Genomic DNA, 23,085 nt, shown 5'->3' with positions numbered 1-23,085 from the left:
GGTTGGAGGTAATTTCACTTTTATAACACAGTAAAAAATGTGGTATAAAAAGGTCTAGGAAATAGTTATTGATATATATTTAAATGTGATTTTGTAAACAATATTCATATTTATTTCATTGCTATAATACAAATACACACCTTTTATTTTGCTCGCGATAAATCCCAACATCTATAAATTGTCTAAGTCATTTGATTTACACAAAGTTTAGGAAAAGATAGTTACTGATGTATTATGTATAGTAAGGTGGGGTGTGAGTGTTCATATCATTGACATAACACACCTTGTTTGTTTTACTTGCGATAACTCCCAACATCATTTTCTAATCTTTGATCTTCCAGCTGAAGAGACGGGCAACCCTGATGAATCGGAAGATGCTTCCAGCTCCGATGAGGATCAAGCAGAGGACAATAAAGAAGAAGAAGAAATATTTGGAAGTGGGTCCTCCGATGAGGGGGATGAGGAACAATGATCATTATGATGTCATACTTGGATGTTTCGTCTCATACATCAGCAGTGGTGTATCTGTGTTGGATTGGAAAACTTGTTTCTTTGCTTGGAGGATATTTTTGATGTAAAATATTCGGTTTTGCGCTAAATTTATTACAGTAGTAGTAATAACATGTGCGTAGATTTTTTCTTCCAAACTTTTTTGGGAAAACCATTCTCGCAGGGCATTTTTTACATTGGTTATCAATGTTGACCCGATATTTTTGTGTTTTGCTGCTACAAAAAAGTGGTAACGTTTGATTTTTTTGCCAAGGATATTTTTCATGTGAAATATTTGGTTTTGCACTAAGTAGTACTAATAAGATGTATGCGAATTTTTTAACAAAATTTGCGGGGATTTTAAGGCAAACTGGTAAATCTTACGAGCAGGGCATTTTTCAATCTATTTTCTACATTTTGCTGCTAATGAAACAACTGATATCAAAGCTTAAGTGCAGAATCATATATATTACTTTTGTTTAAAAGCAAGAGTGGCATATCACCTTTATCGTTGCCCTCATGTATATATCCTTATATACCAGGTGTGGTTACGTCACCTTTGATTTATTCACCTTGGTTTTGCACTTGTGTATAGTAAGGAATATTTCTGAAATAAAACACAATCAAGGGTTTGATATTTAATAAAATCTGCAAGATTGGTTTGTAAGAAGTAATTTCAAGGGTAGGGTTTTACAATCAGTCACACTAAAGGTCTGGAATGTTGATAAATTACTTGAAACAATTTTGAGTGCTATCATCTAGATGCGGCAGTTTATATACACTTGATAATATGATAAGGGATGTTAGAGGCTTAGTGCTAAATATTTTATGGTTTACAATCCGTGCTACCGGCTAGGATTGAGGCTTCGTAAATTGTGTCAAAAATAGATAATGTACCTGGTCCTGATTATTTTGGGCAACAACTCTTTCTGCATTTTTACATTTGGTGTCTCCATTACAATTCACTGTCACTAGTGCCTGTACCTAAGACCCCCCACATAGCTTGCTTTTATTCTAATTTCTTCTTATCATATTTCTCATACAAAGGCTCCAACTTCTTGCGGAATATTATCTTCACCACTTCACTACATGAGAAGCTGTTTCAGTCTATTTGAGTTATAACACGGTGTCTTCTTATACACCAGAAACACATGGTGTATTCATACACCTCATGCTCACTGTCGAGTTATAACATGGGTGTCTTCTTATACACCAGACACACATAGTGTATGAATACACCTCATGCTCACTGTTAAGTTATAACATGGGTGTCTTCTTATACACAAGACACACATGGTGTATTCATACACCTCATGCTCACTGTTAAGTTATAACATGGGTGTCTTCTTATACACCAGACACACATGGTGTATTCATACACCTCATGCTCACTGTGAAGTTATAACATGGGTGTCTTCTTATACACCAGACACACATGGTGTATTCATACACCTCATGCTCACTGTCAAGTTAAATCATCGGTGTTTTCTTATACACCAGGCACATATTCATATTACAACCATCATACTCATGATATTTTATGACATATACTCCCATGAGCTTACGAAACTGAAAAACAGTTTCTCAAATTGAAAACTTATTCAACACTGCAAATTATTTCACATATTCTATTCACCGACCCAGCAAATCAAATGAATTTACAAATAGAACCACAGCCTTATAAATGAAGTACCAATAACAACAGTATCTTACAATAACAGAATAGTGTCACACAAGTTGCGTAAAACACAATAAATTCTGAATAATAAAATACAAAACTAGCACTTTTAAACAGGTTTTTAATATGTGCTTAACAAAGAAAAAAAGGTTTGTTAAACCTGGTTTTTGAAAGTTATTTAATTGCATTTTGGATTTAACTCATAGTTTACAAAAGCTTGTTATAACAACAAAGCCCAACCGAAAAGCATCAATTCTTTTGTTACAGTTAAAGCAGAAAAAATAAAAATTTAAATTATCTTAATTTTTACTCTATATGGGTAAGGTCCTAGGGTGAAGTAGGACGGAGTTGATTATCCCATTATTTCAAGAAACAATGAATGAATTAATAGAAAAATTGTTGATTTTTTTAATTTCTGCAAAAACCGATTAGTTTGTTTAAATTTTGATAATATTTATTTAGTAGTTTTCGGATTTGGACAAAGCTGATTTAGCAACTCAATATAAATAAAATGATCCAACAGCCACCAAAGTTTGAAAGCGAATGCATTGAAATACAAAGCAATTAAAATATAAAGAGCAAAAAACTAATATAGCAGGGTAGGGAAAGATGGAACACCTTTAGCACATAATATCCAAATATCCTGATTGTGTTTTAAATGATTAACAACTGTCTATGGAAGTCTTGAGGATAAGGTTTTATAATTATTTGAATTTTCTTTGTTTACTACCAAATAGATCGAGAAAATAGAATAAAAAGGTGTCCCATCTTCTCCCACCCTACTATATGATAAGAAACCAGTTTTTGAAAAAATCTTGCGGCCAGAATTATAAACCATTGAGTTGTGATAAACATTTCCTATAGTGACGTAATAGAAGTACAATAACATAATGGAGACCAAGAAAGTTTTCGAAAAGTGCGGAAAATAGAACGACTGTTATAAAATAAATAGAACTGTTATAAAAAGCTTGTGGGCAAGCACTGATAAAATTTGATCGAAAATTGATGGTTAAAAAGGTGACCGGCCTAGATTTCAACCAGATCGGTTTAGGAAGCTCGATAAGCATTTAAAGTTTACTGGAACAGCATAAAGAAGGCTGCACACAGTATCCGAATTCATCCGTTTTGTTTGTTTTGTCCGGATTTCGCTGCCGCATGCGGAACTTGGTAATGAGTTTGCTTACGACTTTGCAAGCGATTTCGCATGCCGGATACTGTGTACCGCCACCTTTAGGCAGTTGTAAGACGCTTGAAACTAAAATTCCTTGTCTTATTTCAAATGTTTTAAAAAAACTAAAACTTTTTTCAAATTTAAAATAAAATTAACATTTTTACCCTTTTTTTATTATTTTTTGTTGTTGGAATATACTTGTAGTTTTAGAAATTCTGGTCTTACAAATCCAGCCCAGGATTAACTTGATAAACAGACCAAGAAAATGGCACAGTAAGTTACAATATATAATGCAAGCAGCCAAAGTTTCATAGTACCTAAAGTTGGAACCGATGGAATTTAAAAATTTGGAACTAGTTGAAAACAAATAATTTTTTAACGCCTTACCTGGTATAAAAAAAACAGAGTGTATTTCCTACATTTTGTTATAAAAAACGTAGTGTATTTCCAACATTTTCAATTTTTACAAAGAAACATAGGAAATACACTACCTTTTTCATACCAGAAGAGGCGTTAAAAATTATTTTATGCCTTTTAGCAGAAGTAACAGAACATTTCTATTTTATGATAATGGTTACTTCAATGGAAACAATGGATTGAATAAATAAATATAAAAACATTAAAAAGAGAGAAATTTAAAACTAGTTTTCCAATTGTGTAGCAGGGTGGGCAGTCTTTGGATTTTTAATTAAACTTTAAATAAGGAAGTTGGAAACCAATATATAACAGTTGCAGAGAGAGGTACGAGTATTACATAACTTTAAAATGGGTTTTAAAAATTAAGAAATAACTTGCCCACCCCCATATTGTGCATTGAGAGTGCTTATGTAACGTTGTGTAATCAAACTAAATGCAAAGTCATGTTTTGTGTATCTTGTTCAATATGAAAAGTTCAAAATTTGGGTGCAAAATAAACGGGAAGTGTTTCAGAGAAGAATAAAAAGCGAGACACATTTGTGATCAAACGTTTGTACATTGTGTGTGAGCGGGTGTGTTATTGTCTGCACTAATTCACGCATGATGTGTAGGTGTTAAAGATAGGGCAGTGCGCTACTGATATCTAGAAGGAGTTGTGTGTATTCTGTGTCAACGAAGAGTGGCAACCACCCGAAGAGCCGCGTAAGGAAGCCGTGACAACTTGGGTGACAATCATAATGTTAGATTACCGACTGTAGCTGACATGGCATTTAGTACCGTGGTGTTCGGTGCCATGGTAGCGTTGACACTTGCCATGGCATCTAGCCATGACGGGTGCGACACAAATACCTTGAAAGCCACACCCCCAAATACATGGACAGAGAAAAGAGCAAAAAAGATGCCGCAAATGTTCATCAGAAATCCAGCTTTTATCTGTGAAAAATAAACATTAAATTGACATCTATGTTGTAACTGTTATAACAGTGAGCATGGGGTGTATGAATACACCATGTGTGTCTGGTGTATAAGAAGACACCCATGTTATAACTCAAAAGTGAGCATGAGGTGTATGAATACACCATGTGTGTCTGGTGTATAAGAAGACACTTATGTTATAACTGGACAGTGAGCATGAGGTGTATTAATACACCATGTGTGTCTGGTGTATAAGAAGACACCATGTTATAACTCGACAGTGAGCATGAGCTACAAACAATACACAACTCACCATATCCATCATAGTAAGATATCCATATGAATAAGCAATAGCATTGGGTGGTGTAGACACAGGAAGCATGAATGCATACGATGTAATGATGGTTGAAGGTAGCATCAGGTAGAGTGGATTTACCCCAAGTGTTTGAGCCTGAATTGCAATATATAGGGTTAGAAAGACTTCAAATTAATCTACATTTACAAATATTTAACTAATAAAGAAAAATACTTCATTAATTTTACTATAAAAAATTACTAAAATTATAATTGACCGACACTTTAGTATTTTTGTCTGGTTTTACAAAGTGTCAACAAAACCATAACCTTAAATTGGTTGCACCACTTTTCACAGGTACTATTAGTATAAAATGAATACCAAAGATTGTATTACAGACAGTAAAAATGACTAAATTACAGTAAAAACTTAAAACCGAAACATTTTAAGAACCGCATTATAGATATATTAGTAGGTTCAATATATAAAAATATGGCTTGAACCCCCAAAAAATTACTACAAAAGGTTTTTCAAAGTTTTTTTGTAGTAGTTATCATTAAGAATAAGATATTAAAAAATTAAAAAATTTATATAGGCCGTCCCGCTGTCATGCTGAAATGCAACAGTAATGATATGTGCAAATATACATCAAATAAAAATGCATGGTTGCTATTATAGAACTTACCAGTTCAGCTAATATAGGGAGAAACACAGTAGCAGTTGCGGTATTACTTGTGCATTGTGTTAAAGCACAAATAACTATACAACATATAAAGTTGGCCCAGAATGGTGGGATTGCATTGAGAGGTTCCATCTGTAAGCCAATCCATTGAGATAAACCAGATTCCTGGGTGGGAACTTTGGGTTAGTATATGGTGGGTAACTAGAGGTCAAATAAAAAATAGATATAAAATAAGAAAAAGATTTTGGGTAAAAAAATGGATTTTTCTGAACATAACACTGAGAATGGTAAAAAATGCTAAATGTTTTTAATCATAAGTTTGTTTTAACCACTATCCGTTTGTCGCTATATCCTGTTTCCTTTTACTTCCTTTTTAATTTTTGCTACCGTAACCGAATAAAAGTTATCACTATTATCCTTGCTATATCAGACAAGTATGAGTGTTTTACAAGTAACAAGCTGGTCTTAATATAACACTGACTCTTGTCTCATCTAACACTGCATATAAATAGATTAACCAGTTAATCACATCTATACAGCACTCAAGAACTCACCTTAGAACCCAAAGCCATAGCAAACCCGCCACCAAGCAGTAAGATCACATTCCACGCCATCTTCTGTTGCACAACGTTCCAAGTCAACAATGCAGGTACAGGAGCCATGGGGGTGGCATCTATGTGTGAATTTGGGATAAATACATTTAACTTATCCATATTACATAGTATGTGGTTAGTCTATGAAATAACTTATAGGGGTTATATCTTATTGCTGTTATATTTTAAGGTACAGGGCCGTGAGGTAGATTTCATTATTGGGATGAATGCATTTAACATAGGCAGTAGAACTGTGTCCTATTTTCAAAGGGCTTTCGGTGGTGTTTAATTCGTAACATATTTACATGTGATTTCAAAGTTTGTATCTTATGGGGTTTAGAATTACAAGCTTAGTTTAAGCATATTTATGAAGAGTGGCTTTCCTGACAAAGTCCACTCATTGCAGATAACATGTTTTTTAATAAAATCTTATCAATTTTATGCCAAAAGAGTCTGGACAATATTTTATGCCTGGTAGCAATATAGAAGTTATAATATAGTAGGGTGGGGGAAGACAGGACACCTTTAACATATATTATCTAAATATCCTGGCCGTGTTTTAAATAGCTAATAACAGCCTAAGAGAGTCGTGAGGATAAGTTTTATAATTCATTAGATGTTATTTGTTTACTACCAAATATGAAGAGAAATTAGAATAAAAGGGTGTCCCATCTTCCCCCACCCTACTATATATAGCATAACACAGTATAGGAAAAGTTGAGTTTGATTGACAGGTCTAAGTTTGATTGACAGGTCTGAGTTTGATTGACAGGTTTAAGTTTGATCGACAGGTCTAAGTTTGATTGACAGGTCTCACCTGATCTGCTCCGACAGCAAAAGAAGTTTGGTCGTTTAGACGGGAAGACAAATAAGATGAACGTGATCAACATCGCTACCGATGCATCTGTGACGTATCTGTGGATTAATATATTGTTTAGTTGTATTCTATAGGGGTGAGGATTTATAGTGTGGCATGCCATGGAACCTAATATTTGAGGCAAAGTTGGTCCATTGCACCAAAACTATATATGGGTAAAGTTTAGGGTGTTTTATGTATATAGTTAAGTTAGAGTTGGTTTGTCAGTCGCCCTTAAAGTTACATATATGATAACTTGTAAGCAGGCATAAGGTGTATGAAACAGAACACCCGAGTTATAACGATTGTCGTTTTCGCGCCATGCGAGGATAAATAAGTTATATATGTGGTACCTCGTGAGCGGGCATAAGGTGTATGAAACAGAACACCCATGCACACAAATACAACTAACACAAGGGTAAATCCAACTTACTTTGATTTAAATATAGACAATGAACCCCATCCTTGGATGAACCCAGGATCTCTGGTCAACCACAGTAAAGCGAGGGTGATGAACAAAGTCAAAACCGACTTCTCAGCAAAACTGGTGAAAAAAACACATTATCAATCTGTAATAAAACCTGTGAATCCAACCCTGATCTGGTTTTTACACGGCAGAACGAGTCCAACGTAATGAAACAGTCAGATTCCACTTGAAACATTTTAAAAAGAAGGGGGGAGGAGGGGATGTAATTGTTTTTAATTTAAACCCACGACTTTATTTTTCTATATAAAAAAAGAACTTTTTCTTGAAACTTTTTAAAAAGAAAGGGGCTTGAAGAATGTAACTGTATCACATTTCAATTTTTAGTTAAAACGCTCCGGACTGTACATTTTGAGATTCAATTTCAGATTCAAAGTTTTTTTTCTATTTTTTTTGTAAATTCCGCTATTTTGATATTTTTTTTGTTATAACTTTTTTATATTTTATACTTTTTTTTAATTTCAACCCCCTACTTTCTGGATGCACCACTATCTATGATATAAACACAGGAATACTTTACCTCATTGGCCCAAGTGCTTCGTATTGGCTCTTAATAACTCTCTCAGCTTGCATTTCATCTTTCGATTTGGATGTTTTGCCGAAGAAACATGGGAAGATTTCTTTCAAGCTGAATATAAAGGGGTACAAGTGAAATAAGGGGACTTTGGTATAACTTGGCAGCGAGCATGAGGTGTATGAATACACCATGTGTGTCTGCTGTATAAGAAGACACCCATGTTATAACTTAACAGTGAGCATGAGGTGTATGAATACACCATGTGTGTGTCTGGTGTATAAGAAGACACCCATGTTATAACTCTACAGTGAGCATGAGGTGCATGAATGTCTGATATATAAGAAGACACCTATGTTATAAGTTTATAACTGTGTTTGTGTTATAATAACTGTGTTATTTTATAACTGTGTACATGTAATAACTTGACAGCGAGCATAAGGTACACCACTCACTTGATATCCAGAAACAAATATTGCAACCAGAACCAAGCAGTGATGAGAAACAGGACCATCCCAGGAAAAGAGAAGAAAGCCCACGATCCAAAATCTACCTCTGGTGCAGCGGGGTAAGTGCTATAGTAGAATAGATCTGTTATAATCTAAATAATGTGAAGTACTGATATTTTTTTCAGGTGGGTTAGAAAGCTGATAAACCACGTATAAAAGTATCCTGATGAATAAGTACTGCATGAGTGGCGTGTGAAAGTATGTATAGGTGGTACAGGTACTATATTTTACTTGAACTTTTTTAAGCTTGTAACAAAATAATAGAACACTTGCATTATAAAACGGGTGAACCACTGGTACTATTTTAAGGAATTCAAAACCACCCTCCTTTAAGATTAAGACTAGATTTCACACAAGTGTGCAATACAATATTATTTGCCTAAATTCTCTATGGGTGATATGGGTGACCTATGGGTGAAATACAATATTATTTGCCTAAATTCTCTATGGGTGAGACCTTAGAGATCTAAGATTGACCAATTCACACTTCTACTGTCCGAAAGTGACGGGATAGTAAAGTCCTTTAATACTGAATGATATATATAGTAAATACATTTTTACACTTACGTTTTAAATTGTCCAGCCATAATAAGGTTGGGACCAGTTCCTGTTAAAGTTGCCGTGCCCCCAATATTAGCCGCATAACACACACAAATAGTGAGAGCCTTACCCATGCCTTTGTTGCGATTCTCACGGTCAATGCGAGCCCCTATCTCTTCAGATAAAGGCTGAAAGCATAGTGGAAATATATGAGAAATAGAATCAAAGAATCAAAAATGTATTGCTTATATTGTTTATATGGGTGAGGCCTTACAGTGTGGTACCCCATGGGACCTGGGGTTTAGACCAAAGTTGGCCCATTACCCCAACATTGTATATGCACATTCTATTCTATATGGGTGAGATCCTACAGTGAGGCATGCCATGGAACCTGGATTTATACCAGAGTTGGCCCATTACCCCAACATTGTATATGCACATTCTATTCTATATGGGTGAGATCCTAGAGTGAGGCATGCCATGGAACCTTAGATTTATACCAGAGTTGGCCCATTACCCCAACATTGTATATGCACATTCTATTCTATATGGGTGAGATCCTAGAGTGAGGCATGCCATGGAACCTTAGATTTATACCAGAGTTGGCCCATTACCCCAACATTGTATATGCACATTCTATTCTATATGGGTGAGGTCCTACAGTGAGGCATGCCATGGAACCTGGGATTTATACCAGAGTTGGCCCATTACCCCAACATTGTATATGCACATTCTATTCTATATGGGTGAGGTCCTACAGTGTGGTACGCCATGGAACCTGGGGTTTAGACCAGAGTTAGCCAATTACCCCAACATTGTATATGCACATTCTATTCTATATGGGTGAGGTCCTACAGTGTGGTATGCCATGGGACCTGGGATTTAGACCAAAGTTAGCCCATTACCCCAACATTGTATATGCACATTCTATTCTATATGGGTGAGGTCCTACAGTGTGGTACCCCATGGGACCTGGGGTTTAGACCAAAGTTAGCCAATTACCCCAACATTGTATATGCACATTCTATTCTATATGGGTGAGGTCCTACAGTGTGGTATGCCATGGTACCTGGGGTTTAGACCAAAGTTAGCCCATTACCCCAACATTGTATATGCACATTCTATTCTATATGGGTGAGGTCCTACAGTGTGGTACCCCATGGGACCTGGGGTTTAGACCAAAGTTAGCCAATTACCCCAACATTGTATATGCACATTCTATTCTATATGGGTGAGGTCCTACAGTGTGGTATCCCATGGGACCTGGGGTTTAGACCAAAGTTAGCCAATTACCCCAACATTGTATATGCACATTCTATTCTTTATGGTTGAGGTCCTACAGTGTGGTATGCCATGGGACCTGGGATTTAGATCAAAGTTAGCCCATTACCCCAAACATTGTATATGCACATTCTATTCTATATGGTTGAGGTCCTACAGTGAGGCATGCCATGGGACCTGGGATTTAGATCAGAGTCAGTTGCCCCATTACCCCAAACACAGAACATATGAAGTTAACGAACCCTATCCGGTGAATCTCTTGTTATAAGTTGAGCTGTTGATGCATCGGGTCCGTTTGAATCCTCGCTGTCTCGCTTGGAATGAAGCGACTGTGGGGGGAGGGGGGTTAACTAGGGTGGTATTGATACAAGATTAGGTAAATTATAACAATGGGTTTTAGGCCAGATTTGGCCCATTACCCCAACACCCATTTTTTTAAACACGTTTAAGCAAAAAACTATGAGATTATCAAAATTTAGACAATTTTATAAGTTAAACAAAAAAATTTCAGTTCTTGCAAAATTACCATTTACAAAAAAATGATTACAAAACATTTATTTCCTTTTCTCCATGACCAGCATATTAAAATTATAAGATGTTTATGAATTCTTGACTTACCAAACTATCAGGTTTTTGGGAAGATCTGTGAAAAGTACGAGGAGCATTAATTATGGAAGGTGTAAATGTGAAAGAAACAACCAGCAGATGGAAACAGAGAGCAAAACTCAATACCCATGTAACATACCCATATGTTTAGTTTAATCAATACAGCCTTATTTAATTTATTTGGATAAGGCCCTTTAGCCTATCATACAAATTTACATATAAGCACTGGTCAACAAGTTTTACGAATTACAGCGTTGTTGGCCATGGTTGGCTTATTACCCAAACACCACAGGCGCCTAACCTAGTGTGGGAAAGTTTTTCAGCATTTTATAGACTTGCAAAATTGTTTTTGCCTTGGTGTGCGTGTTGGGGTATCAGTCCTAAATCTCAGCCTGCCATGCCTTACACACATAGAATAATAAGGACCAAATCCACCTCCAAAAACAGAAAAAAAGCAACTAAAGATAGCTACTCTAACAACTTAAAAAAACGGAGAAAATAGCTAAAATAAGACTTTAAAACAGAATGGAAAGCAACCCGAAATAGCTAGCCTACTATATAAAAAAGCAACTAAAGATAGCAAGTATACAAACTTACCCATTCCCCAGCTTTATATGAACTTCATCCTCAGTGGAAACACTCGCATACGAATGTTGGTAATTATTACGATTAGCTTTCCATTGAGCATCCATGTTGTCTTGTGCCAATCTTGCCCCATATTCCTTAGCTGCTCCAATGTTACCCATCTCCGACACTGTGATGTCATAATTAGGCATTGTGATTAGTGGGATAGTCAGAAAAAAAGGAAAAACCAATAAGCTATATATATATATATATATATAGAGGCGTGCGCTCCTGAATTCACTACCTGGCTATGCCACTGATTGTAATTATGTGAGTATAGGTCTGACATTAGGGGTAACTGGAGTGAAATGTTACTTAAAGTTTAGTGGATTATATTTTAGCACTCCCAATTTTATTTCGTAATGTAACTTTTGCTGTTGGGTGTCTATATAAACAAGCAGAGCCAAAGTATATTGCATTCACCACATTAATCAATGAAGTTCCCTATGTTTGACAACTATCAAATAAATACACTCTTTATTAAAAGTAATATTATAAAGTGAAGAGTGTATATTATTTGAATTCCAAGTAATTTTCCATTTATTGTAAAGCAGTCATAAGACAAAGTACTAACACCCGATTATACAATTATGAAATGTGATATCTATACTTCATTGTTATAAAATAAGATATACAAAGGTCATATACCCGTTACATGGTAATTGATATCACAATGCATTGTTTTAAGTCACAATACCCAGTGTGACATCATGTAGCATTACTACATCACAATATGGTTTATTATGAAACATCCAAGGTATAATAGGTAGCACGCGGTGGCCACGCGACCCCCACACATGGAACGCACAACGTAATATAAAACTTAACATGCCACACACGTGCTACGGGGACATCTGTCAAAACAAACCATTCCTGTATAGCTGTATACATAGCACAACCCTCAACCCTGTGTGACACTGAATGTCACATACTTGTGGCCAGCTTTCCACCAAATTCATTTACCTTGGATTTGTAAACCAAGCTTTATTTTAAGTAACTGTCACACACCCTCTATTTTACCCAAGAATTTCCCCAAAATTCTGCAGCTGTTGCTAGTAGGCATAATCTAATACCTTCAATTGCTCTTTTTTTAAAAGGAAAATTTTATTTTTATTAAACCAAGATTGCGCATGCCTTTCGAGACAGTATTTTCCCCAAATATTAGTTTCAAATATTACCAAGAATTCATCATTCAAGCAGAAATAGATAAAACAAGCGAAACCTTTCTATTTCGATATTGATTTACAAATACTATTATGGCGAGGGATATCATTTAACACTTAGTGGTTGAGCAGTCAGTTAACAATAGTTTTAAAACCAAGATTTGTACCCAGGCTTTAATACCTCAATCAAAATACATCAAATATTTTAAACAACCTTCCTGTAAAAAATTATTGAAAAACTTGTTAAATGTAATATATTGTGTGCTATTTGATGTAACCAGGGTATTGCATATGAAAAGCGAAAGTCTTTCATGAAATGATTAAGAGCATTTGATATCCTGGATGCATGCAGCTCATGACAATACCAAAGTATGTCCCATACAAAGTTTCATAAAAAAATTTCATAATTGATTAAAACCTGCTGACAGGAGATTTTCTGTTTAATATAAACGCGTAATGGCATTAGTCACCCTAATTTATAAATGGTTGTGTTGACAAAATTTCTAGAACAGTTAATTTATAATTAAAACAATGCAAATGAATAATTACTTCCTAAGAAGAAGGAAATTAAGTTAGTGATTGGATGGGAAGCATATGACGGGTTAAACTTTATGGAAAGTTGGTCCTAAATGATGTATTTTACCATAAATGCCTTAAAAAGTATCAAAAACTTTAAAAATTAAATATATGGAAACTTTATATCCAAAAAAATTTTATATATTTTTTTTTTAATTTCAAAAAGTTTTCAAAAAAATTTCAAAAAAAGAAATGATTTTTTTTAAATGATTCCTTAAAAAAGTTAAACCAAAGTATTTCCAAACCTAATGGGTTGGGTTGAGCTGGGCACACGACCCCAGCTGATGGGTGAACTATATGTGGGTGATGTACGATAGACTTTGGGTCATTATCTGGATCCTCAAGGGTGCTGTGACCAGAATCACTGAGGCTTTCTAGCTCCTTGCCCTCATTCTGTGATAGAGAAATAAAGATATTCTGAATGTTTTAATGGGTAATATCTGATATGTGTATCTAAAAACTGTAAAAATAAAATATTTTTATAACTTTCATGAGGCAATTCTGGGGACTATCCATGTATTAAAACTATCCATATATTTTACTAAGACAAGTCTTTTTAACTAATTGTTTAAAAAAGGATCAGAACATTTGGATATTATGTGCCAAAGGTCTCCCGTCTTCCCCACCCCCACCCCACTATATATTATTACGCTTTATAGTTGATTGGACTTAATATTCCCCAACCGAGCATATATACCCTGGTACGCTCTGCACTGTATATAGTAGGAAAGGGGAAGATGGGACACTTTTTATTTTATTTTCTCGTCCCATTTTGTAGTAAAAAAAGAACAATCAAAGAAATATAAAATCCCACGACTCCCGTAGACCATTGTTAATTGTTTAAAACACGATCAGAATATTTGAATATTATGTGCTAAAGGTGTCCCATCTTTTCCCACCCTACTATATATATTAAGTCCCTCGGCTCCTAATCTCCTGCATTACCACCATTGTAACCAATATATACATTAAGTTGTCATGTTCACCCCACCTGTTCAGCTATAAGTTCCTGTAGTACAGCTTGTGCGATCGGGATCATCATAGCCGTTGTTGCAACATTGCTGATCCACATTGATAGGAAGGCTGTGGTCGCCATGAAGCCGAACAATAACCTGGAATGGAAAATAACATTATACACCAATATAACATTGCAAAACTAGTTACCCCATGGTATTACAATCAAGATTGACGACGTAATCGCCGTTGTAGCACATGATCAAAGCAACAGCGTCCCTGCGCACTCTGTCTTATTGCAAAAAAACAATTAACGAACGCGAACACATGCTTTTCGTGTAAATAAGACAGATTTTGATATACGTTTATGCCCTATGACGTCATAGTTCGGTTGACGACTTGAACTTTCCGTTGGGTTCGGTTAACCGGTTAACTTTTCCACAGCCCTAATATTATGTACATACCATATGTTGTACATATTATTAAATTCTACACAACCCACCTACCAGCTTCAAACTTTTTATCACTTTTTTATAATAATTGCCTAGATGTTTCTACATATTAATCAATGTCCCCTTTATTAAAAATAACAAAGAATATTCCATGTCATGTTGTATGATTAAACCACAACATTAACTTCCGTTATTAACCATTTGATTAAATGGAATACCAATGTTCTGAGTAATTGGTTTCATCAATAACATCCAACGACACGCCCCCCTCACACCCCTACTTAGATACCATGCAGTAATGGAAAATTTAATGGGATTTTCGGCTATCATGATTGGCCGAAACTTGAGGTGTTTTGTGGGCGTCGACTGGTCTAACAAGGAGGTGTGTCGACCAATGAAAATGCAGAACGTTGTAAGTCAAAATTTTAGGAAAAGATTCAGACACGCCCACAACACACCCCCCATATATATAATATGAACCAATAAGCAAAAGAAGCAAATTTAAACAGTCTTTATTGCGTCACTATTACACCACTGAGAACGCGACCTGAGTAAACGAATCGTATCAAGGATGATGCAAGAGTGACGTAACTATGACGTAACAACACACAATGACAAGGCGCTTAAGGTAGAGTCGATTTGGTGATTCAGAATGGGATTAGTACAAAAGTCTCGGGACATTTACCGGAATCTTATTATACGTTTATAAGAGCTCGCACCGATCAATAATTGATTTGTGACGCAAACCGACCGCACTATGACGTCATATAAGATTAGCACAAGGTCGTCTAAATAAAGACGCACGCGCCGGAAAATGGATTCGAATTTACTATAACGCTTATGACGTCACAGAGGAGCATTGTTACGGGCAGACAATGGAATAATACGGCGGCCCGTGATTCTATAAATCGTAAAATAGCTGGTACTGTTGGCAAACGGAAGAAACCACGTGTTTTAAAATAAACTGCATATTTAAATGGGAGTGGCACGAAATAAATATACTTTGTTTATTCGGTAAACAGCTACGTTTTTAAACTAATGCATTTGCATATAAATTTATCTAAACCGGTTTTACAACTTTTGTTTTATCGTTTATTTATTTCTTCCTTTTTATTGTTTCAATAAATGTGATCTACGTTGTTGTATCTGGTGATAAATGTCAATGCATTTATGTGTATATAATAATTATATATATTTAGACCGATTTGTAACGACTTTTGTTTTGTTGTTAATTCTCGTATTTTCGTTGTTTTAATAAAAACATTCTTCGTTATCGTATTTAAGGAAACAATGGAATTAAATTTGTGCTTCGTCATAACAAATATTACGTTCTCTGTCTACATTAGAGCGACTATATACCATACTTGATACGCCCCCTTTTAGAGTCCTATGATTACATACCGTACGCTGCGAGGAATCAACTTAATCATAGTTTTTGGATTCGCATCTTTTTTGAAGGTGCCGCAAACTTTTCCACAGACAACAATTTTCAAGAAGTTGAAACGTAGAATTACAGGTTTCGTGCATTTTCATTGGCTGTCGCATGTGGGCGTGGCAGAGGCGTGTGCGGTCTAGACGAGTCGCTAAAAGTGTAGCTGCGATATTTCAAGTACTTAGCCGCGTCACGTACATTTATATTAGCCTGAACTTAGTTCATACTCTCATAGGGATAAGAGTTCCGGTATGCTACCATTGCTACGTGGTTTAAATAATATCAAAGTGAGTATGTGGGCACGATTTCAACACATAAGTTATTGCGTGTATTTCAACCATGACGCCCAAATCAGTTAAGCCGATATTTTAAACCCCTTCGTTTCTTTAGCATTAGTTTGTTCTTACGTGTACTAAGGACAAATCTTCCTAATATTGGTATTACGGATATAGTTACCTGTTTATGTTGTTTTAATAAAATAACTTTATTTCGTGATTCAATTACAATTGTGAAGACGAGCTTTCGCATTTTACCTTTTATTTACTGACGTATGTAACTCATTTATTCTCCCGTAAGCGACTTTCACACACCTCGTCCCTGCTTACGAGTTACCACGTATGCAACACCCGTGTTATGACAGTCGTTACGGGTGTTCTGTTTCATACCTTGTGCTGCTTAATCTGTTTGCGCCGAACTTTTATTGTTTTTTTACCGCTGGAAAAAAATGTTGGGATCCATGCATGCAGTAAACGGCCACGCCTTTTATTTAAAACGTTATTTTTTTCTGTTTTATCAATAAGCGTGTTTTAACAACTTGTTGTTTTACCGTTACTACCCGTGTTTTCGCTTTTGTAAACTCGTTCTTTGTCAACGTGGCCGAAAAGACGAAATAAATTTCATTCATTCCACCGATCGAACCAAGCAACATACGAAACATCCGTTCTCGGAATCGCGTAGTTATCTCCCGAACAACGGGACGCTTGTTACGTCACAGACGGGGTGAATAACCTCAAGAACGCTCAAGAATTTCATCGATACGATCCGAGATATATGACTTTATGCAAATCATTGCTGCCAGCCATAAATCTCCCGAATGTGTTTCGTAGCGAAAAGTTGCAACCTATTTTGGGCGCATTCGTCATGTTAAATTCAATATGTATTATTAAAGTGATATGGAGCATTATATTATATCGAGAATTGAAAGGTTACGTGAATAATATGTTGTTTTATCAGTACGAGAAATAAAGTTTTTGGAAGAACTGACATATTTTATTTTTTTATTTTATTTATTTATTTTTTTTAAACATCTATTTGATTTATTTATTCGTATACGATATCCAAGATAAAATTAATTCAAAAAACGAACATAAACAAATTCCAATAATCAGATTTTGCTTTTATTTAAAGAGGAAACTGACGTTGCCGTTTAGGGGAAATAGATAACTTTTATAATACAATTGGTTGGACTTGATTTTTGCCGGTTAACCGATTTTTGCTTCGAAGCACCAGATTCTTAAACAGAGAACTATACTCAGTTGTTTGGACTTAGTTTTGTTTTGTTTCGTAGCACCAGATCCTTATGAGATCGGCATTAACGGCAGAACAGCATATTTTTGTGGCTAAGAAACGCAAGACGTGTGTACGTGACTGTTGGATATAGATTAGCAGGTTGAGCTGGTTGGCATACCGAGAGTGCCACAAGTAGAACCATCCATAAATAAGATGCAAGTCGTTGATTACTGATTGTAATTACCAAACTTGTTGTTCGAAATATATGAAAACGTTATCGCATTTGAAAATATAAATAAGATTTATGTTTGGTATTAGAACGGCTTTGGTAGTTATGACACTTTTTAAACTCAGTTTGCAATAAGTTTAATAGCTTCTTATTTGAATTAACTTATAATTTCGTAAGCTTTGGGCAATAAGCATATAGTTGGGTGGGGGAAGACGGGACACCTTCGGCGCATAATACCCAAATATCCTGATCGTGTTTAAACAATTAACAACGGTCTATGGGAGTCGCGAAGATACGGTTTTATAAATCTTTGAATGTTCGTTGTTTGCTACCAAATGGGAAGAGAAATTGGAATAAATAGGTGTCCCATATTCCCCCACCCTACTATATGACGTATTTTGGAAGATTTTCAATCTTAACCCATTAGTTTTATTAGATTGCGATTCGCATTCCATATGCATGACGCCCAAACAGGCGTGGTGATTATAAACGTAATTTCTCCCTACTATTGTGACGATTAAACCGACATTGTGATCAAAAATATTCTGTGGACTTAGACGTAAACGGGAATTTCCTTTATCATACTTCTACCTGTGTCATTGTTACTTATCGTAAACTTTAAGTAGTTTGTATAAAACAAATATTAAAAATATTTAATTTCAAAGCCTAGTTTTTCTAGCTATGCTAAACGTTAAGTTTACTAGATGGTAAGTTGGAAAAAGATGGGTTTTGTTTTATTCGCCTTTTGCCCTTTGGAAGGTACCAAACTAATATTTACAGAATTATATACCCCTATTATCACGAGTCCACGACTCTAAAAGAGTGTTGTTAATTATTGAAAACACGTTTAAGAAATATGGGATATTATTATGTCATAAGAGATAACAGTACCCATCTTGCCCCACAGTACTATTTGGTCCATCTTACCCCCCAGTACTATTATCTACCATTTTACCCCACAGTACTATATAAAGTTTTATAAACCATTTTACCAGCGTAGGTAACTTGTGATATGACAACCACAACCCATAGTTTGATTTGTTTCCCAGTAACATATGTTGCACCCGGTAGCCGTCATTACCGGGAAGCATATCTAACTATGTTGATAATACAGCTACATGAACGCACACAGCTGTACCATGCTATTGCTATAAGGAATATATTCAAACCTGTGTTGCCCTGGGATACAAGTACTAACCACTGCGCAAATCACACAAAATTAAACATTTTGATAAATTTTAATATTTCTAACAATACCCTCATCGCCCCATACACCCATTTAATGTTTATTGTTAAATTATAATATATCCATGGACGATTTGTTTGTGAGTTTATTGATGTTATGTGGTTTCTATAAACTGTTACCTATGTATTATTATCTGATACTGTCCAACACATTTTAACCATGGTGTATTTTAACAACTGTCGTTTCCCATTAGTTTCCCATCTCTATTGTTTTAATAAAAATAGTCTTTGATGTTAGGATAAAAGAATAAGTAAAACATATTAAATATATATAGATAGGGACAGGGTATACTGTAAGTTAACAGCATGATCCACATTGTGATAAAACACCACGTGTCAAAACTAAGGTCTCAGCTCAGGTTTCCTGTTTCTCTTTTATACAGCAAAGAAATAAACCCGACCAACTAGTTGAACGGGTGACGTTATACGCGACCACAAGACAGAAGGCGGATGTTTAAACCAGCGTTTCATTCAAATCAAGTGAGTCATAGTGATGTCACAGAGGACGCCCTAATCCTTAACAACCACGTGCTATTGGTCGAAAAAAAGAGGGCGTGTCTTGTGTAAACTGAGTGACAATGGTTTACTATAAGTTGCGGTAAAACAAATATGAAATGTTTTCCCCATTGTTAACAACTATAGCCCACTATTGGTATTTATTACAAGCGATTAAAATTCCAAACATTTAATCATCTTTTCTTTATTACTGTTCTGTGAAAACCCTTTGTTTTCGCCGCTACCGATACTCAAACGCTATACAAACTCATACAGAGGGTAAATTACAATTGTTTTTTAAATTAAGTAATAAATAGGAAACTTTAATTACGTAGTTATAAAGTTACTAAATACAATTATTTATTAATGTTTGATTTCTGTTTATTTTAGATTTTACAAAACCATGTAGGTAAAGTAAAGCTGCAAAACCCTGACAATTAAACCAGCCCTGTAGATGCACCACGCATAGTAGGATATGGGACAAACTAGTGACCAGGAAAAGGATAAATTATACCATAACCATAGCATAACCGTAGCAGGTTAGCAATCTCTGCTGAAAATACCAAAGACAAAACAAGAAAACTCAAACAGTTGTAAAAGTGGGTGTTGTTTAACAAACTAAGTATGACAGAAATCATAATCGGCCAAGGATATTGAAACGCTCATCGGGTATAAAAACGTGTATTTTTCAACGTTTAAATGACCAGTCTTGCTGGATTTATTTACATTATTATATACATTATGCCTGGTAGCAGAAGTAACATAATATATTGTCTATATGGTTTTACTCACCATCGTGGTTTGGCTCCAACGAAGGTTAAAACTTTCAATGCGATTCTTTTATGGAGATTCCAATGCTCAACTGCAACCGCAACCGTTAATCCACCAAGAAACAAAACATTGACGTCCTTCAAGTATTGGGTGCTTACCTAATAAAAGGGTTTAATAAACAAATGAGTGCATTTTAAAATATAGTCACTGTTCAGTGTCATTATATTATAGTATTAGTTATATATATATTTGGTAAAGCAAAAAGTAAACAAGAAGCAATCTTTAATTAAAATTGTATATTACAAGAACAGAAGAGGCCGTTATCCTGAAAGGGCTAATAATCAAAAAATCATATGAAAATGAGACAACTGTGGCTTTTATACAGGATCAATGGAAAAGGCCATGGAGAAGCATAATATACGGCCATCTACAATCACAATGCAAGTGGTGTGTACCGCAGACCGCAATGTAAACTACAGTGTTTACTTTACACCCCAGCCTTACAGTAGGTACTGCGGCTGTGCATACTGCCAATTTGAGATTACCATCAATCATCATATACCCTTAGTATGCTTAAACTTTAACAGTATACCAACGCATTCTGTAATACCTGATGACAGGCATAATGTAATTAATCTTTTAATGGCTCATCTGGTATGAAAAAAAACACAGTGTAATTCCGACGTTTTAACTGCACATTTCCTGATGAAGTCTTGTCCGGACCGCAGACCAAACGTTAGAAATACACTACATTCTTTCACACCAGATGAGCAGTTTAAAGATTATTTAAGCAACATATCTAAACCCACCTTCCCAGCTGGTAAAACTCCCAAGAAAGGATAAAACACAAGTGGTAGAAGGGCTGTGACTGCTAGTGGGACAACCTCTGTCACCCAATAGACAGCCATGACCAATATTGTGTACGCACATGCCATTTCCTGGGATAAAATACAATTTGTTTGTTTGGTAATCGGATTACATTTGCATTGGGGGATATAGTGCTCTGAAAAATTGGGATAGTCTTATATATCTATACAAGCTACTATACTTTTAAAGATTTTGTTAAAAAAATAATACCCAAAAGTCTTTAAAAAATTATTTTTTCAACAGTGACTCTAGTGAGCATAGGAACTGTTCGCATTTTCATTTTTCAACATTTTTTTCTTGAAATTCAAAAATCAATAAATTTGGGACCCTTTCTGCGGCATATTTATGTAATAATCAATGTTACATATTTAATAAGGTTATTCAGTTAAAAAAATAAAAAAATTTGCATATACCGGCGGTTTATTATGATATAATAATAGGGTTATAAAGAACAGCCTGTGTGTGGTTCAAGCAAGAAACATAAATTTACTTTCAATTCTGAATTAGCGATATCATAACTATATAGACATTGCTGTGTAATGCAAACACCAACTGTTGTTGCGATACAAATTTACAACAACCATTCACACAGTTTATTACCTTATTAAAATATCGGAAAGTTTGTTTTAGAAATTGATACAAAGCAGTAGTAAAAATCTGGTGTTAGGAAAACGTAACAGATAAAATCAAGTCTAACCAATTGTTGTATTGGAGATATTATATATATTTCGCCTAAATGGCATCGTCAGTCTTTTATTCAAATAGAATTACAAATGGTAACTCAAAAAAAATGTTTTGGGGTGCAATTTATTACCACCAAAAAATACCCTAAAGTTTGTTTTAGAGTTAAACAACAAATATATATATATAGTAGTAAAAACTATGGTAAAAATATAGTTACTCACAGTGTATAGTTCCGTGGGTGGAAATATCATTAAGGGAAGCAGAAGGATTGGTGTTGAGATTAAAATAATCGTGGAGCGGAATTTATTTAAAGTTCGTAGCAACCCCATAATTGTGTATAAGATGTCTATGGCGTGGAGATTGAGAATTGATAATCACAGTGTTAATATTTCAAGCACAAGGTAAAACAACAAATGCAACAAATTGTGTAGCTGGAAAATAAATAAAATAAAACTTTTAAATAGAAAACCAAACAGAACTTTTGAAATAAATCTTCTAGGAAAAAAATAAATCTCAGATTTATAGTAAATATATCTCTCTTTATAGCGAATTAAACTTTTTTTGTTAACCTTTTTTATGCTTTGCAAAAAAAACAACTTTAAAAACTCCTTGCTTTCTTTTCTGTAGTACATATTTTAAAAAATGTACTGGTTTACAAAAAAAATATATATATATAAATTTAACTATAAAAAAGTTTTTTTTTGTAACATTCTGACGGTATGGTATACGAACAGACACAAGTTGCTATTATGATTAACTGTTGACTTTCGAAACACGTCGTTTTATAACTACTGTACAGACAACACTTGATGCACATATACTACCGACTCGGCGACTCCTAACTCTTCAAACGTTTTAAATACTTTCCGTATTTAAATCAAGTCTAAAACACCAGCGTTATAATATTAAATCTAACTGTATCCGAAACGGCGCATGCTTCGTATTTTATATACAAGCGAACTTCTTCACTACGTAACATGGATATATAACATTCATCATACATCTTACTCTTGTCTAAACTGACATATCTCACTTCTCGTACGTTTCGTTCATA

At 35.0% G+C, this 23,085-nt stretch overlaps 2 protein-coding genes across 2 annotated transcripts in view; one reads left to right on the top strand and one right to left on the bottom strand.

Annotated features, from left to right (window-relative positions):
• Window positions 1-1,143, top strand: part of LOC100177014 (RNA polymerase II-associated factor 1 homolog) — a gene marked incomplete in the record, with an annotated part of 6,165 nt that extends 5,022 nt beyond the window's left edge. The window contains 1 exon segment of the mRNA XM_018815260.2: window positions 342-1,143. Coding sequence (XP_018670805.1) covers window positions 342-472 — 131 coding nt within the window.
• Window positions 1,144-2,103: 960 nt separating this feature from the next.
• On the bottom strand, window positions 2,104-22,459 carry LOC100184509 (solute carrier family 13 member 5-like). Its single transcript, XM_002120233.4, has 17 exons — window positions 22,253-22,459; window positions 21,290-21,418; window positions 20,502-20,638; window positions 14,385-14,505; window positions 13,639-13,786; window positions 11,628-11,784; window positions 11,043-11,067; window positions 10,667-10,753; window positions 9,171-9,331; window positions 8,550-8,669; window positions 8,101-8,208; window positions 7,530-7,640; window positions 7,058-7,155; window positions 6,202-6,320; window positions 5,651-5,812; window positions 4,984-5,121; window positions 2,104-4,688 (listed from the first exon to the last, which is right to left on the bottom strand). The coding sequence occupies exons 1-17, from the start codon at window positions 22,358-22,360 to the stop codon at window positions 4,488-4,490; spliced, it is 2,130 nt and encodes a 709-aa protein (XP_002120269.1). The 5' UTR covers window positions 22,361-22,459; the 3' UTR covers window positions 2,104-4,487.
• Window positions 22,460-23,085: the final 626 nt, after the last annotated feature.

This window comes from Ciona intestinalis, unplaced genomic scaffold (genome assembly GCF_000224145.3).
Source record: "Ciona intestinalis unplaced genomic scaffold, KH HT000054.2, whole genome shotgun sequence".
In the NCBI taxonomy this organism is placed as follows: Eukaryota; Metazoa; Chordata; class Ascidiacea; order Phlebobranchia; family Cionidae; genus Ciona; species Ciona intestinalis.
Note: the sequence above shows the minus strand (reverse complement) of the source record. Positions and strands in the feature narration are given on the sequence as shown.

What these genes read in the sequence shown, in the direction of transcription:
- LOC100184509 (XM_002120233.4), bottom strand. Translation starts at nt 22,360, where the DNA reads ATGGGGTTGCTACGAACTTTAAATAAATTCCGCTCCACGATTATTTTA. An exon ending in GTTGGAGCCAAACCACGATG is followed by an intron (nt 14,506 to 20,501) that starts GTGAGTAAAACC and finishes TTTCCATTCCAG; the next exon opens with GTTATTGTTCGGCTTCATGG. An exon ending in GAAGCACTTGGGCCAATGAG is followed by an intron (nt 7,641 to 8,100) that starts GTAAAGTATTCC and finishes TTTTTTCACCAG; the next exon opens with TTTTGCTGAGAAGTCGGTTT.